Below are 16,012 nucleotides of genomic sequence, written 5' to 3'. Positions count from 1 at the left end.
TGATGGGTCGTTTGATAGTAGATTACCAACAGTGGTTTTTTTTTTTTGTTTGTTTGTTTGTTTGTTTTTAGTTTTCTAAGTTCTTCTTGTTGTGTTGATCTGATTGTATAATTTCTTGTGCTTTGTTTTCTAAGTCGGATACTCTTTCTCCTGCTCAACCGATTCTGTTGTTAAGGCTTCCCACTGTATTTTTTTATTTGTTCTATTGAATTCTTCATTTCCAAGATTTCATTTTTGTTTCTCTTTAAGATATCAATCTCATGGGAGAAATTTTCTTTCATGTCATGTATAGATTTCATTAGTTCGTGCACTTGGTTCTGATTACTTCTGAGTAATTCTATGATCAATTTTTTAATTCCATTTCTGGCATTTCTTCAATCTCATCATCTTTACAATCTAGTATTGAAGTGTTGTATTCTTTTGGGGGCATTATGTTGTCTTCCTTATTCTTGTTTCTTGAATTGGTGCATTTGTTATTTGGCATTTGTGGAGATACTCATTGGTTTCTTCTTTGCTTTTTCTGCTGTGGCAGATTTTATCTTTGGACTGTATCTGGGTAGATTAGTGGAGTGTCTGCTTTGAGGAATACCTAGAGGCATGTGGTGGGTGTGGCCAAAGAGCTCTGTTCAGTGCTCAGGGTGAAGGGCATGTCTGAGGTGACACACCCAAATTTGGCATGGTAAATATTTTTTATCAGAGGGAAAGTTTGTTCTTGTCGTTGGTATAGACTCAGCTGTGCTCCTCTCCTCAAAGGAGAACAATGCCTGAGCACTAGCTCCAATGGGTATATTATTCGTATGCTTTGCCACAAGGACCACACAAAGGCTCTGTGCAGTCCTCAGTGTAAACTCAGATTCCCCAGCAATGTCCCTCACCAAGTAGCCAGGAAGCCCTGATGATGTGGAGCCTCCCACAGTGACTGTCGCTCCCCGTCTTCGTGGAGGAACGACACAGGACCCTGCGCTGTTCTTTCGTCTGCTCGGCCCTCCCCGGGTTTGCTGCTGGTTCTTCCCGGGTTGGCTACTATCCCTTCCACCTCCGTGGAAGGGCAGTTCCCCCTGGCCACATTCCCCACTTCCGCAGGGGAGCGGCACGCCGCCGGCCGGCTCTCTGGGGGCTGCACAGGTGTTCCCCTTAGATGTTCCCCTTAGATGTTCCTCGTAGATGTTCCTGGTGAATGCCGTCTCTCTCCTCCTTTATAGTCCTCCTCCGCCAATCCTAACTCGGCTGCCCACATGCCGAGTACGCTGCTCTCCTCTAATCAGGAGTAGGTCCTACAGTTTATTGGTTGAACTGGAGGCAGCTGCGTAGAAGCTGTTTTCTCCTCTCCCAGCGCCATATTGTGGGAGAGCAGATGCATAGAATAAGTCTTAATTCCAGTAACTCAGTCTAGTCCGGGTTGCTCCCCACAGTGACTGCCCAAAGTCACACCCTGAGTCCTCCCATACACCCTCAGTATTTTCACAGTCCCAGCACACAAGCCTCCCACAGTCACGAGAACCCATCCCTCTCTGTTCTCCCCACCAGACTCAGGACCTGTCTCTTCTTGGCTCATTGCTGGGTGCAGACACAAGCTGGCACAGCTGATACATATGTCCAAATCCAAAATGGCACCTTCTCTCTATCAGCTTGTTACAGGACCCTGTTGTAGGATGACCACAGAGAAAGAAAACATGCCCCCGTTTTGTTTTTTCTCCTCTATCCTCCATAGAGCTCCAAACCAGATTGCCTCTAGGCTTTTCCTGCTGCTTTTTTGCCAGTGGCTTGAGCTGCTGCAGTCTAGTCTCACCTCATTTTCAAACACTGGCATGGAGGCTCTGGGATGCTGGGGTCCTGAGTTGTGCATGTCCTCACCCTCCACGTAGGTCCAATGTGTCCTTCCAATTTGGGTAGAGTTTCCTCTGTTGTTTTCTCCCAAACTCTTCCCTGAGACTGCACTGTTTCCACTTTTTTTAAACTGTCTTTTCCTAGACTAGAGCAGGAAGCTCCCTCCCTACTCTGCCATTTTCATCCAATCTGTAATATTTCAACACAATAACATTATTAAATACTCTGCAAACAGAATATATAAATGTATCATATGTACAAAATATTAATTAATAATGGGGAAAAACTGCATAATGTTTTGTTGCAATTCATTAATCATCTGAGCAATCCGTTATTAAGTACCAAAGGATCCATTCCTATGTATGAGGCACCATCTTTCCAGTTCAAGGTGTTCAAGAGAGAAAATACATACTTTCTGGTTGGACTTTAAAATATATTGATTTAAGATAAAAGTAGCACTCAAAATCCTGCAGAAATAAACTTCTATGCAGTTCTGTTTAGTTATATAGTAGCTATGTTTAGTTACATATATTTAGCTTTTTAGTGATTCATTGTAACCCATTTTGCGGCCTTCAAGGGAGAGAACAAGTCTATGTAAAACACATCTTGCATGAGAAAAAGAAGTGGCTATGCATGGACAGTCCATGCCCATATTGTTCATAGAAGCCATATTATGCCCTAACAATAACGTTATCTTACTCCACCCCCTGGCTCTCCCATTAGATTGCATTTCTGAACTCCCAGACTTGCACAGGAAAACCAGGAACCAACACCAAATTTCACAGTGTGCCAAGTCATGAGCACGGATGGCGTGTGAAACATGAGCCTGGATGGTACATAAAACTTGTTCCCAAAAACAAAAGAAACTCACATTATTTTTCAGACATGCACCACAATCTTTTCCAGTTCTGTTTAACATCAAGTAAAAGAGTTAAGGAAAAGTAAGATGAAATGTTTTTGCCTCCATTAGGCAAAATGAAGACATGTCTCTGCATAGTTTAAATTGCCTTTTCTCCATCTCACTTCCTCCCCTTGGCGGTGGTCCTAGTATGTGGTTGGTTTATGTTGTTTGTTACTGTATACTGGTTAACACTTAATAAATGCTTGCTAATGATGATGATGTTATGTAACCATATAGGAACTACTGTATGGTTATGATTAGGTAACTCTACATTTTCCTTGAATAGCTATTAGTTGATACCATTCCGTATGATCAAAATTAATATTCCTGAAGTTACACAGGAGTTCAGTTTGTTTATTTTTAGTTCAGATGAGTATTATTCAAAGCCTTTAAAAATGAGCCTGAGGTTTTTTTCTTCCTCAATTGAATTTTTCCAGAATGAAACTTTAAATAGCAGTCTTTCATATTAAATCACTGAACTCTGGTATTAACTGAAGAATTATAAAGTGACTCTAAATCATAACATGCTAATAATGGCAGTATATCAATTTCAGAGACTAAATGTTAGCTGAGTAATTTGCAAATTCCTCAGGGAGTTCTTACTTCCCTTTTGCCTTTAAAAGGCTTGATCATTGTTTTTATTTCAGAAACTAAAAATGATGCCACTAAAATTAATTTTTAGAATACTCTTGTTATAAAATAAAGAATATTAGCTTTCATGTTAACATTCTCTAAGTTACTCTTGGCCTTTCACGGTTTTGTTTTAACAGAAAGTAAAATCTAAATCTTCAGGTAACACATCTATCAGAGCTTCCATCCAAGGCCTTGGTAAAAGGTAAGTTGAAATTGTTTTGGTAAATTATACACACTAGTGAGAAAATACTACGAGCATAGTCTAGAAAATGTTATCATTTAAACAACTGTGACATTGAACAACAAAGCACTGATTGGCCTTCAGGAGACAGACCAATAGCAATATCTCCAGTGTTCCTATGGTCTGTGATCCCTTAGCATAGAGGAAATTAAATGGGAGATTATTGCTATTGTAAATAATTTTCTGCCATGTTAAAAAAAAATGTGTGAACAGTTTCTTAAAAATTAATGTTCTGCTATATTCTTCAGTATTTACTTTGTCCCTTACATTATGTGGTCAGCACATTTTGCTGTGACTCATTTTAACTACTTGAGTGTTCCTGAAAGTACAGGTTATAGCCAGTAAAGCAGTGGTCCTGAGATAAATACTTCTTCTTTGAAATAGTTGCCTTGCTAGGGAAAATATACAGTTTGATTGCAAGAACACAGAGTCAATGAGGACAGATTAGCTTCTCGTATTTCTTGTTTGTTGAAATTTCATTTTCTTCCATCTGTTGAACACGTCTAGTTGCAGTCCAGTGTACCTTGGTGGAAGCAGTGTTCCTTGTGGGATTGGAACAAATATTTCACAAAGGTAGGATGTTATAAATTGATGCTCTGTTGTTAGAATATATTTCTTGGCATCAATCTGTTTTATAATGAGAGGTATATTTTATTTGACAATCTAGGAACACTTTGTTGAAATGTTTATGATTCTTGGGACATAGCTATTGAAATCTGTGCTGTTGGATATGTATTGTTCATATATACCCTTTTTTTTAAGCCCCATTTGAAGTGCCTGGATCACTATAGTTCCAGTTTGGGGTCCACAGGACACCAGCAGAGTGAACTTTCCTCCAGGCAGTGGGAGCCAGTGGGTAAAGCAGATGAGGCAGTGTGGCCACATAGCTACTTGATACCTTAGCCATGCTGACTTGTCCAGACTGTCAGCGTGAGACACTACCAGTCTGTATTACCCAAAGAGTTCTATAGGACAGAGGCTGCTTCTGATATATTCAGATTTTCAAAAGCATAAACCCACCATTCTTTGTCTCTTCCCTGCCTGTCCTACACCCACTTTCTCTGCACCTTTCTCCAGATAGTCTTGTAGTCATGAAGCCAATGACCCCAAACCTGTATTAGCTCCTATCACGTTCCATTCCCCTTTTCATAATATAGGGAAACAGACTTATCTTAAGCAAATCTTTATACTGTTCTGCCACTTTGGAAAAGGTACAGCATTTTTGGCAGGGGCCTGCCTATCTAGATTACTTTGTTTTGTCTTGTTTTTTATCTTTTTATCTCTAAAATACCTTTTTTTTAACTTTCTATTAATTTTCTACAGAGAAACAGTTGAGTTATATGATTGCATGTTGACTACATTTCTGGAGGTTAACTTATATTAAATAATGGAAGTGGGATCTAGAAAGATACTGTTGGAAGGGCATGGTGGTGCTAGCTTAGATCCGAGGAAGCCTGGAAGGAGGGACTATAGGACCAAAGTGAAACTGGGAGTGCAGAGAAGGCTTGCACATGTAGTGAAAAGGCTAATACAAATCTCCTGGGGACAGGGGAGGAAGTGCTGCCAGCTGCAAGTGCTAAAAATGAATCACAGTGCGTTGAGAACTGTGTTAACAAAGAATTAGGAATATATTTATTATATATTAGACAAGAAGGTAATCTTGCTGCAGTCAATCCTGTGTTACCTGTGCCAACTCACTTGGACTCATCTCAGTCATTTCCAGGCCTTGACATTTCTGATCCAAGCTTCTGTCACATCACCCATGGAATATAGCCAGAATTTCCCACTTACCACCCGCTTCCATATTCTCTAGTCTCACCCACATATAGGAGTCAAGATAAAGTCCTCATATCACTTTGAGCACCTCTCCAATGTGGAGAAGGGAAACGTGAATTCCGTTTGACTCAAAGTAACTCTGAGCTCACTGTTTGCCTTACCAAACTGTTCTTGATCTTCCCATTCTCTGCAGTTCCATCACCTCCAATTCAAGCTGACTCAGATGCTCCACCTCAACTAGAACCTTTGTCGTGATTCTTTACTTTCTACTTTGTTCTGCCTCTGAGTATCTTACATTTATTCCCTGTCTAGAATAACACTCCTTTCCAGTGCATGCCCCCTGCTATCCTGTCTTCTTAACTCACGTATTATGGATATATTTTCTCATTCTCTTTAAACTTTTTGAAGGCATTTCTCACCACGTCCTAAATTTACTAAGGCAAAACACCACCAGTAGAAGAACACATGAAGAAACAAATAATAACACCATGGCATGAAAAGGGAAGGGCTCTGATGACAGACGCCTGGGTTAAATCCCTGCTGTGCCACTCAGAAGCTGGGAAGCCTTGGGAAAGGAATCTGATCTTCTAAAACCTTGGCTTCCTCACCCATAGAAACTATGCATACTGCATGGAGACATTGTGAGGCTTAAGTGAAATAATACATGAAAGCCGTGATTATGGTGCAAAAGATAGCTTGCTACTGTAGGTACCCTGGTTTGGAGTTATTTATGCCTTTATCATCTAGTAGTTCCAATTTTCATTATGTTATATCTCAAGGGCAAGAGTCCTGGATTCTACTACTACTTCCATTTTATCTCAGGAAATACTCGTATATATCAGTACCTTTTGATTTTAAAACTAACCATTAAAAAATACAGTGCCTTCTGGTTCACTTCAAAAAAAGTAAATGTTTAATTAAGATTTTTGTAGATGTTTATTTTTTGTGTACTTTGATTTAATACATCACAAAAGAGTCTTGTTCCAGATGGAATTTCAGTTTTAAAAAAGCAGCCAGGTGGCACTATGGTATAGCGGGTGAAGCTGCTGCCTGTAGCACCACCATCCCATATGGGCGCCAGTTCAAGTCTCGGCTGCTCCACTTCCAATCCAGCTCTCTGCTATGGCCTGGGAAAGCAGTCGAAGATGGCCCAAGTGTTTGGGCCCCTGCACCCATGTGGGAGACCCGAAGAAGCTCTTCGCTCCTGGCTTTGGATTGGCCTAGCTCCAGCCATTGCGGCCATTTGGGGAGTGAACCAGCAGATGGAAGACTTCTCTGCCTCTGCCTCTGTCTTTCAAATAAATAAATGAATCTTAAAAAAAATAATAAGTAAATAAAAAATAAAAAGCAGCCTATTTTTGTAGCTTGAGGGTCCTATCACATAGTATTGATTCATGAAGATGCCAAAATCTATCAAAGCCCACTCCTCCTTACTTTCTGCACAGCTACAAGAGGAGATAGCATTTGCATATACTTGTACATGCCCAGGTAAATGTTTAGATTCACAAATCTTCTCCCATCACAGAAATATCAATCATCAACTGTCCCTTTAATGGTAATAGAATCTCCACCCATAGAAAGATAAACAAATATATTCATATACATACAGAACATTTTATATGTGAAAGTACTTTATATCAGTACTTTTTTTAAGGCAAAGAGACAGTCTATACACTGACTCACTTCCCAAATGCCCTAATAGCCAAGGCTGGGCCAGGCCAAGCCAGGAGCCAAGAACTCAATGCAGGTCTCCCATGTGGGTAGAAGGGACCCAACCACTTGAACCTGTTGCCTCCCAGGGTGCACACCAACAGGAAGCTAGATTGAGGAGTAGAGCCAGAACTTGAACCCAGGCACTCCAACCTGGGCTGAAGGTGTCCCAAGTGTCTTAACTGCTATGCCAAACACCCACCCCTATTTTTTTTTAATTTGAGAGACAGAGCTTCCATCTGCTGGTTTACTCCCCAAATATCCACAATGGCCAGACCTGAGTTGAAGCTGAAGCCAAGAGCCAGGAACTCAATCTAGTTCTATGACATAGGTGGCAGGAATTTAATTTTCACATTGTCAGTGCCTTCTAGGGTCTTCATTGCAGGAAGCTGGGGCCAAAACTGGGAATTAAACCCAGGCAATCTAATATAGGATACAAGCATATTAACCATAGGCTTCATGCTGACTCCTACATCCATACTATATAGTGTACTGTCCGTGCCTAGCTTTTTAATTTTCCATGAACTTTTTAAAGTACTCTCATACTGTCCAGAATGTTTTTTATCCGTGGATATTGGTTCGCCTGATCCACAGAGGAAAACAAATCAAGATGCGGATAAAGCAAGAATGTTAACTCCATTTTATAAATGAGGAGAGATTGAGGTACTGGTGTTAAATTCACCAAACACATATTAGCCACCTGCAGAGTCCTAAGGATTAAGTGAACAAATTGTGGCAGACAAACAAATGGATACTTCCCTGTCCTCTGTGAGCTTTAAGACTAGGTGAGAAGATAGACTCTAAGTAGATAATTCCACAAATAAGTATTTAATTTCCATTTAATATAGGATATTAAGGCAAGTACAGGATGATGTAAGCATCAATAATGCGTACCTTAACTAATTATGAAGGGGCAGGGAATGCCTTCCTAAGCAAATAACATTTAATCAAACCACAATATGAAAAATGAGTGACAGTTAAGAAAAGAGAGGGCCCATTGGAGCAGAGGGCACACCATGTTAGGAGATCCCTGAAATGGGAAGGAGCTAGGGGACGTGGAGCAACAGAGAGCAGCCAGGCAACCTAGAACTTGGTGAATAGGGGTGACAGTGGCTCAAGGGAGCCAGAGAGATAGTTGAGACTCAGTTTGGGACCTTAAAGTCTTTTTGGAGGATTCCAGAAAAAAATATATCCTATATGCATAGAAGTTGCTGGGCTTCTGTCAGATTTGTATTTCTAAAAAAGATTATTTTGGCTGGTGTGTGGAAAATGTCTTAGAAGTTACAGGGACAAGACAGGAAGAGGACAAGGGGAAATTAGTCATCAGGCAGTAGTTACAGTGGTCCAGGAAAGAAGTAATGGGAACTGTGTTCTGTGTGGTATTCTGTGAATAAAGGAAAAGCAGTCAAAATTGAGGTATTTAGTATATAGAATTGACAGAATTCAATGATTAAATGGCTGTGATAGGTAAGAGAGAAAGTTGTGAAAACTCCCAGGTAGTGTGTCTTGCCCAGTGTCAATTCAGTTATTCCAAAACAAGGACACAAACTGGTAACTTGATTCCTAAGCCTTTATGCTTTCTAGCGTAACCACTTTGCAGAAGGCCATATGAAAGTATGTAAGAGTGGAGAATCTTAGCTACTTTTGCAGCTGTTGTTATTTTTTTTTTTTAAGATTTATTTATTTTATTTGAAAGCCAGAGTTAGAAAGAGAGAGAGAGGTCTTCCATCACTGGTTCACTCTCCAAATGGCTGCAACTGCCAGAGCTGCACCGATCTGAAGCCAGGAACCAGGAGTTTCTTCCGAGTCTCCCACACGGGTGCAGGGGCCTAATCACTTGGGCCATCTTCCACTGCTTTCCCAGGCCGTAGCAGAGAGCTAGATTGGAAGTGGAGCAGCCGGGACCAAAACCGCACCCATATGGGATGCTGGCACTGCAGGTGGAGGCTTTATCTGCTAGCCACAGCGCCAGCCCCTGCTGTTATTTTCAAACTACTAAAACATCAAGACTCCCTAGGCCCACTGTGTAGATCCAATAGGATTTAACTGAACCAGAGTCTGGGCAGAAGTCTATATTGGGCTGTATTGTGGCCATTTGTACCACAAACATCTTTTAAAAAGGTGATTCTATTTATTAGCTGACAAAGATGCTGGTGACTCCTTCATATATGAATTCCTTCCACATTTTAAAGGAACAGACCTGACAATTTATCTTTCATTGCAATCATCACTTTATATTAGATTTATTTATGTATGTATTTGAAAGGCAAGTTACAGAGAGATAAGGAGTTAGAGAGGAAAAGACATAGAGGGAGGGAGAGACAGAAAGAGAGACAGAGATCCGTCCACTGGTTTACTCACCAAATGGCCACAAATGCTGGGTCTGGGCCAGGCCAAAACTAGGAACTCTATCCTGGTCTCCTGTGTATGTGGCAGGGGCCCAAGCACTTGGGCCTTCTTCCACTGCTTTCTCAGGTACATTAGCAGGGAGCTGAATGGGAAGTGGAGCAGCCAGGACTTGAACCAGCACGTGTTTGGCATGCCAGAGTCGCAGGCAGCGATTTAACCCACTGTACCACAGAGCCAGCCCCTAAATAGGCATTTATATACAGATGGTCCCTGACTTACAATGATTTGACCTATGATTCTCCGATTTTATGCTGGTGCATCTTTACTCGGCAGAAACCATATTTGGAATTTTATTCTTTTCCCAGGCTAGCTATGTGTGGCATGCCAGGCAGCAGCATATGCAGCCACATGATCACAAGGCAAACAGTCAACACCGTCCAGAGTAGTGTGTTGCTAAGCTCTGACGTTTGCTAGGGTAGGTGTATTAAGTGCATTCTCAACTTAAAATGGTTTTATCAGGACCTAACCCCATTGTGAGTCAAAGAGAATCTGTAGTTAAAGAAGAAAAATACATTTTAAGTCCTAAAACTAAGTACTGATGTACATGCCTGGGGCATAAAAGGAATTGAGTCTATCCTGCCTGTTTGTTTATCTGATTCCTGTGTTTTGAGGGTAATACTGAAAGACTTTAAAAGTATAAAGATTTGAATATTTTACCCAGTTAGTGGAAAGGAGAATCATAGTTGAAAATGTGGTGGCATTAATAACTGGCATAGATAAAGCCATAGCATTATTTCAAGCCAATTGAATTTTACTCTCCTAATTATTTCTTAAACTACTTGCAAGACTGGATTATTCCATAGACTGGTGCTAATTATGATCTAATAGAGTGAATTGTGACAGTGGAATGATTTCTTAGCTGCAAGTTAGTTTTATTTTTCTCAAAGGAAAATATGGTAGTGTGAATAGATTTAAATAAACTACTAAATTTTAAATTAAATTAAAAAGCTGTATTTAACATTATGGTTGAAATTTTACACATACAAACTGTCAGGAAATTCTAAATTATGGTTCCCACAACAGCAGTAATTCAGCAAAATTACAAATGTGTATTAAGGCATTAAAGTTAACACTCTGTGCAATAATGTAATAAACTACATATGCATAAGAAAGCAAGTTATGGTAGCTTTGGGAACCATCATTTTGTATTTCCTGACTTGTACATTCAAAATCTGAATTCAAATGTATATGAATATAATTGTGTTGAATTTTCATATGTACAAATATGACTTCATAAATTGTTAACACTTTGAAAGAAAATATGGAATTGCTTATGGAACTTTTATAGATTTTAAATGTTTAGTTACTGTTATGATTGTTAATATTTTTAGAAATATAAAGCAGTTTTAATGATACTTTCAAGCCAAAATATATTTGTAAGTTCCAAGTTAATATATCTGAATTTTGGAGGAAAATAATTGAAAAAATGTAATGATAGATTTGTTTTATTTGATTTTTGATTGCAGAAGTACTATATGCTATTGAAAAAAATTTTTTATGTATGAAGATCATCTCCCTGCCTTCCCTTCATTCTCACCAGTCCTAAGGCAGCCAGTATTAGCTGAATAGTAAATGACCTGTGTTCTTACAAACTTATAATCACCGATACAGGAACTTTTCTCATTGTTGTTGCTTTTACAAAAATAGATTACCATGATATATGTTACTGTGTACCTTGCTTTGGATATTCCTTCACATCAGTAGATAATTCTAGTTAATTCTCTTTATCAATTTCCTAATGTTCCACATTATTCAGTCCTCTCCTTTTATTTGAAAGGAAGAATTACAGAGAGGGAGAAAGAGAGAAATCTTCCATCTGCTGGTTCATTCCCCAAATACTTAACACTGGCCAGAGCTGGGTCAAGCTGAAGCCAGGAGCCTGGAACTCCATCCGGATCTCCCATGTGGGTGGCAAAGGCCCGAGTACTTGGGCCTTCTTCCACTACTTTTCCAGGCATATTATCAGGGAGCTGGATGGGAAATGGAGCAGCCAGGACTTGAACTGGAGCTCATATGGAATGCCAGCATCGCAGGTGGCAGCTTAACTCACCGCTCCACAAGATCGGTTCCACTCTTCTCCTTTTTTGATAGATATTCATGTGGTATCCTCATTTTTACTATTTTGATACTAAAGTAAAAATTCTTAAAATATATGCTTATATACTGATAGATTTCCCAAAACGGGTTGCTGATACAGTGCTTCAGTATAATTTTAATCTGAAAATAATGCTCAGGCAGGGCTAGCATTGTGGCATAGCAGTAAAGGCGCCCCCTATGACACTAGTATTCCCTATTTGCTCCAGTTTGAGTACTGGATGCTCCACTTCCAATCCAGCTCCCTGCTGATGTGCCTGGGAAATCCGCAGAGGATGGCCCAAATGCGTAGGCCCCTGTCACTCATATGAGAGACCCAGATGGAGTTCCAAGCTCCTGGCTTCAGCTCAGCACAGCCTTGCCCATTGTGGCCATTTAGGGAGTGAACCAGCAGATGGATGATTTCTCTGTCTCTCCCTCTTTCTCTAACTCTGCCTTTCAAATAAATAAATCTTTAAAAAAATACATGAAAAAGAGAACAAAAAGAATGGTGACAGAGAAATGTATGAAGGAAAAAAAACTCCAAAATTTCCAAAGACATTATAGCAATTCATATACCCACCAGCAATATATGAAAGTGCAATTTTTGCTAAGTTAATTGGTTAAAAAATTTATCTCATGGTTGCTTTACATTTCAAGTTCATACAATATTTTAACTTAACAAACTTTATGTTCCAGGCACTGTTATAAGCACTTTACCAATATTATCTCATTATGTCCTCATACTAATTCTATGAAATGTATAAGTACTCTTATTACCCCCATTTTACAGATGAGAATTAATGAGTCACAAGCTATGTTACTTGGCCAGTTATACAGGTAATAAATAGTGAAGTCAGCTTTGCACCCAGGCAATCTATTCCATAGTCCATGCTCCTAACCACTGTTATTTACTTACTGCCTATATTAATGAGATAGAGTATTGTGTGTTTATCCTTTTTATCATTAGTTGGCAAGCAACTTTTATGTAAGTATTTGACCAAGTGTTGAAAGCATTTCCTTCTACTCTGTACTTTTTTTGTATCTTGAAAACTGTTATTTCCTTTTAATTTTTTAAGACTTTATTTATTTTTATAATAAATATTATAAAATTCAGAGAGAAACAGAGCGCACACTCCCACCTACTGGTTCATTCCCCAAATGTCCACAACAGCTTCACCTGGGCCATGGCAAAGCCAGGAGTTGGGAACCTAATCCAGGTCTCTTGAGAGGGTTTTAGCACCCAGTTACTTGAGCTATCACCACTACCTCCCAGGGTCTGCACTGACAGGAAGCTGAAGTCAGGAACCAGGCCCAAACACTCTTGTATGGGCTACGTAACTCTAGGCCAAATGCCCATCCCATTCCCCCATCATTTTTTTTTTTTTTTACTTTGCATTATGTTGTTATTTTTCTCCTAAAGATACTATTTAGTAAATACAAAGGTACTTCAAAGAGTTCATGGAAAATAAAATTAAATGATAAGTTTATTTTGGTACAAAATCTTTCAGAAATCTATGCATGCAAGGGGTCTTCATAAAGCATATGAAAAATACACATTATATAAAAATGTGCATGACTAGTAGGCTCCTGGCAAGTACACATTATATAAAAATATGCATGACCAGTAGGCTCCTGGCAAGTAGTTTCTTTAAGTGGGTGAGTGAATGTATTTACCAGGTCATGGGGAAATAGAAACAAACAAAATGCTGCCCCAGCACTTAAGTCAATTATGGGAGATCCAGACTCATTTCAGTGGAGTGTGGTGCATCCTTTGATAGAGGTATCCCTGAGAATTTCAGTAAGAGAGGCACTTAAAGAAGTTAGCTTAAATGAAGATATTCCTCAGACACAATTTTTAAGCCATTGGATGAGAAGATCTACAAATCCATTTTGTTTATTTTATATCTGTATAATAAACATGTGTGCATGTATGTACCAGTGTGCAAGATCTTAGTAAAACTGGAAGGCTTGTACAGAAATTTAACTTAAAAATTTAGATATATAAATAATCTTTTAGGGTAAATATGTATAATTAGATTAATCTTACTTTCTGTTGTTTAGTAATATGTGTGACCATATTCATAGCCTATAAATGACCATATTTTCATATTTAAGCATACCCATAATCTTTAATACACATTTCTCTTTCTCTGAACAGGGCATGTGACCATCTGCGTTGTATAACCTGTGATTTCAGGGTAGTGAGCTACAATGACTGTATGTGGGACAAATCATGTGATTATCTGTTTTTCAGGTATGTTTCTGAAGACCTTCCCTCTGTGAAAAATGTACCAAAGAACTTTGTATATCTTATTTTGTAGTATTGTCTTTTGGTGGACTTAGCCAGATCGTGTAGCTTCTACCTCTTTGATATAGCTCTCCCATCCATTTCTTCCTTTCCATCTGTGTGAGTTCATTCTCTGTTGCTGAATATCACAAAGTGGGTAACTGATAAAGAAAAGGGACTATTTAGCTCATGGTTCTGGAAGTCCAGCAGCATGGAGCCAGCATCTGCTTGGTATCTGGTAGGGACTCTGCAGAATCCCGAAGTAGCACAGGGCATCACGTGGCAAGACAGAGCAAGCTAGCCAGAGAGAACTCACTTATAACAAAGCCACTTGGTGATAAGCCATTAGTGAGGACAGAGTCATTCCCCTCTTAAAAGTCCCACCTGGTCTCACTCTTAACACCTCACAGTGGAGTATTAAATTTAAACATGCATTTGGTGGGGACATTCAAACCATTATACCATCTGTCTGCTGTCAGCCTAGATGAACATATGCTATTTCTAGATGAGACATTCTTCTCTAATATTTCCATCTATAGTCCATTCATTCAGATCATCCTTCTTTTGCTCAGAATTAAAACATGGATCTGAGTTTTCCATTCTTTTGCTCAGTACTTTTCCTGCCCACAGGATAATGTCCAAATTCCTTACCATGTCCCCCACCACCACCCCCCAGACTCAGCCTCCATCCATCCATCATCCAGTTTTGCTTTCCCACAGTGTACTTTTCACTTCCATGAGATTTTAGCTACTCCATACTTCCATTCCTCGTGTAAGCTCTCCACCTCCTAGGACACCCTCCCACCATTTTATCTGCCTGAGCCCCACCTGTGCCTCAGAGTACAACTTACTATGCATCTTCCATGATTCCCTTACCACTATGTCAGCTTGCAAGTAAATGTGTCCACGGCACTTCATACCTTTGGAGCATTTACCCCTGGTATCCTTGTGGTCAGGATAGTGTCTTACTCATATTTTTATAATTTGTTTATTCTTATATACTTGCTGCATACCTAATATATTACTTCAAATAAAAATAGAGAGCTAAAAATTAATGAAATATCTATAGCATGGCAGCTTTGGTCCCCAGATTCTATGCCTCAGCAAAGACTGTTTTCAGATACAAGTAATGAGAATATGTTGGAGCACTTTTCAATAGTATGAAGAACAGGCTGAGAGACTTTCTTCCACAACTATTCTCAGGTAAATCTGTAGAACTCTCCCCTAACTTAATATTTTTTAAACTTCTTTCATATCAAGAGCCCCTTTGAATGCTTTGAATCCTCTTCATAAACACACATACAATTCAAAAATACAAATACTTGAAAAAACTATAACTTGAGGTGTTTCACATTTCTCAACCAAGATAGAACCTGGTACAGTCCCAAAATCCCAGATCAGGAATCCCTACTCTTAGGTTAGCCCACTTTTAAAATTGGAAAAATTCACTTTTAATTCCAAGTTCTTTTTGTGTTTTCTCATTTCCGTAAGCCCTCTGCCCTCTAGTTAATCTAATAAATGGCTAATAAACCCATATCACCGAGATGAACCGTGGCTTCTTACACAGCTAACATAAAACATCAAAATGGTGGTGAGCCCAGGTGTAAATAAGGAAGTGGGTGACTTAGGTGGCACCTGCGGAACTTACAGTGTCTCAGTCGTTAGGGACAGGCAATTTACTCTAACTCTGGCAACCTGGTTTTAAAAAATACATTTAGATAAAACAGAGACAACTATAAGATTTATTACACTGTTAAAAATAAACCAGTAGTTATTTAAATCAGTAGGAAATACTATCCAGCCCTCAAGGGAATATGTCTGGGAGCAAGAGAATGGAATGACTAAAGAGTAAGGCTGTCTCGGCCGGCGCCGCGGCTCACTAGGCTAATCCTCCGCCTTGCGGCGCTGGCACACCAGGTTCTAGTCCCGGTTGGGGCGCCAGATTCTCTCTCGGTTGCCCCTCTTCCAGGCCAGCTCTCTGCTGTGGCCAGGGAGTGCAGTGGAGGATGGCCCAAGTGCTTGGGCTCTGCACCCGCATGGGAGACCAGGGGAAGCACCTGGCTCCTGGCTTCGGATCAGCGCGATGTGCCGGCTCCACCGGCTGTTGGAGGGTGAACCAACAGCAAAAGGAAGACTTTTCTCTCTGTCTGTC

The 16,012-nt window shown here is 39.8% G+C and overlaps 1 protein-coding gene across 1 annotated transcript in view; it reads left to right on the top strand.

Annotated features, from left to right (window-relative positions):
* Window positions 1-16,012, top strand: part of CFAP418 (cilia and flagella associated protein 418) — a 31,176-nt gene that overhangs the window by 10,124 nt on the left and 5,040 nt on the right. The window contains exons 3-5 of the mRNA XM_002710701.5: window positions 3,499-3,563; window positions 4,110-4,175; window positions 13,732-13,827. Coding sequence (XP_002710747.2) covers window positions 3,499-3,563; window positions 4,110-4,175; window positions 13,732-13,827 — 227 coding nt within the window. The remainder of the gene's footprint in view (window positions 1-3,498; window positions 3,564-4,109; window positions 4,176-13,731; window positions 13,828-16,012) is intronic.

Source organism: Oryctolagus cuniculus, chromosome 6 (assembly GCF_964237555.1).
Source record: "Oryctolagus cuniculus chromosome 6, mOryCun1.1, whole genome shotgun sequence".
Lineage (NCBI taxonomy): Eukaryota > Metazoa > Chordata > Mammalia > Lagomorpha > Leporidae > Oryctolagus > Oryctolagus cuniculus.
This window is presented reverse-complemented; position numbering and strand designations above follow the sequence as displayed.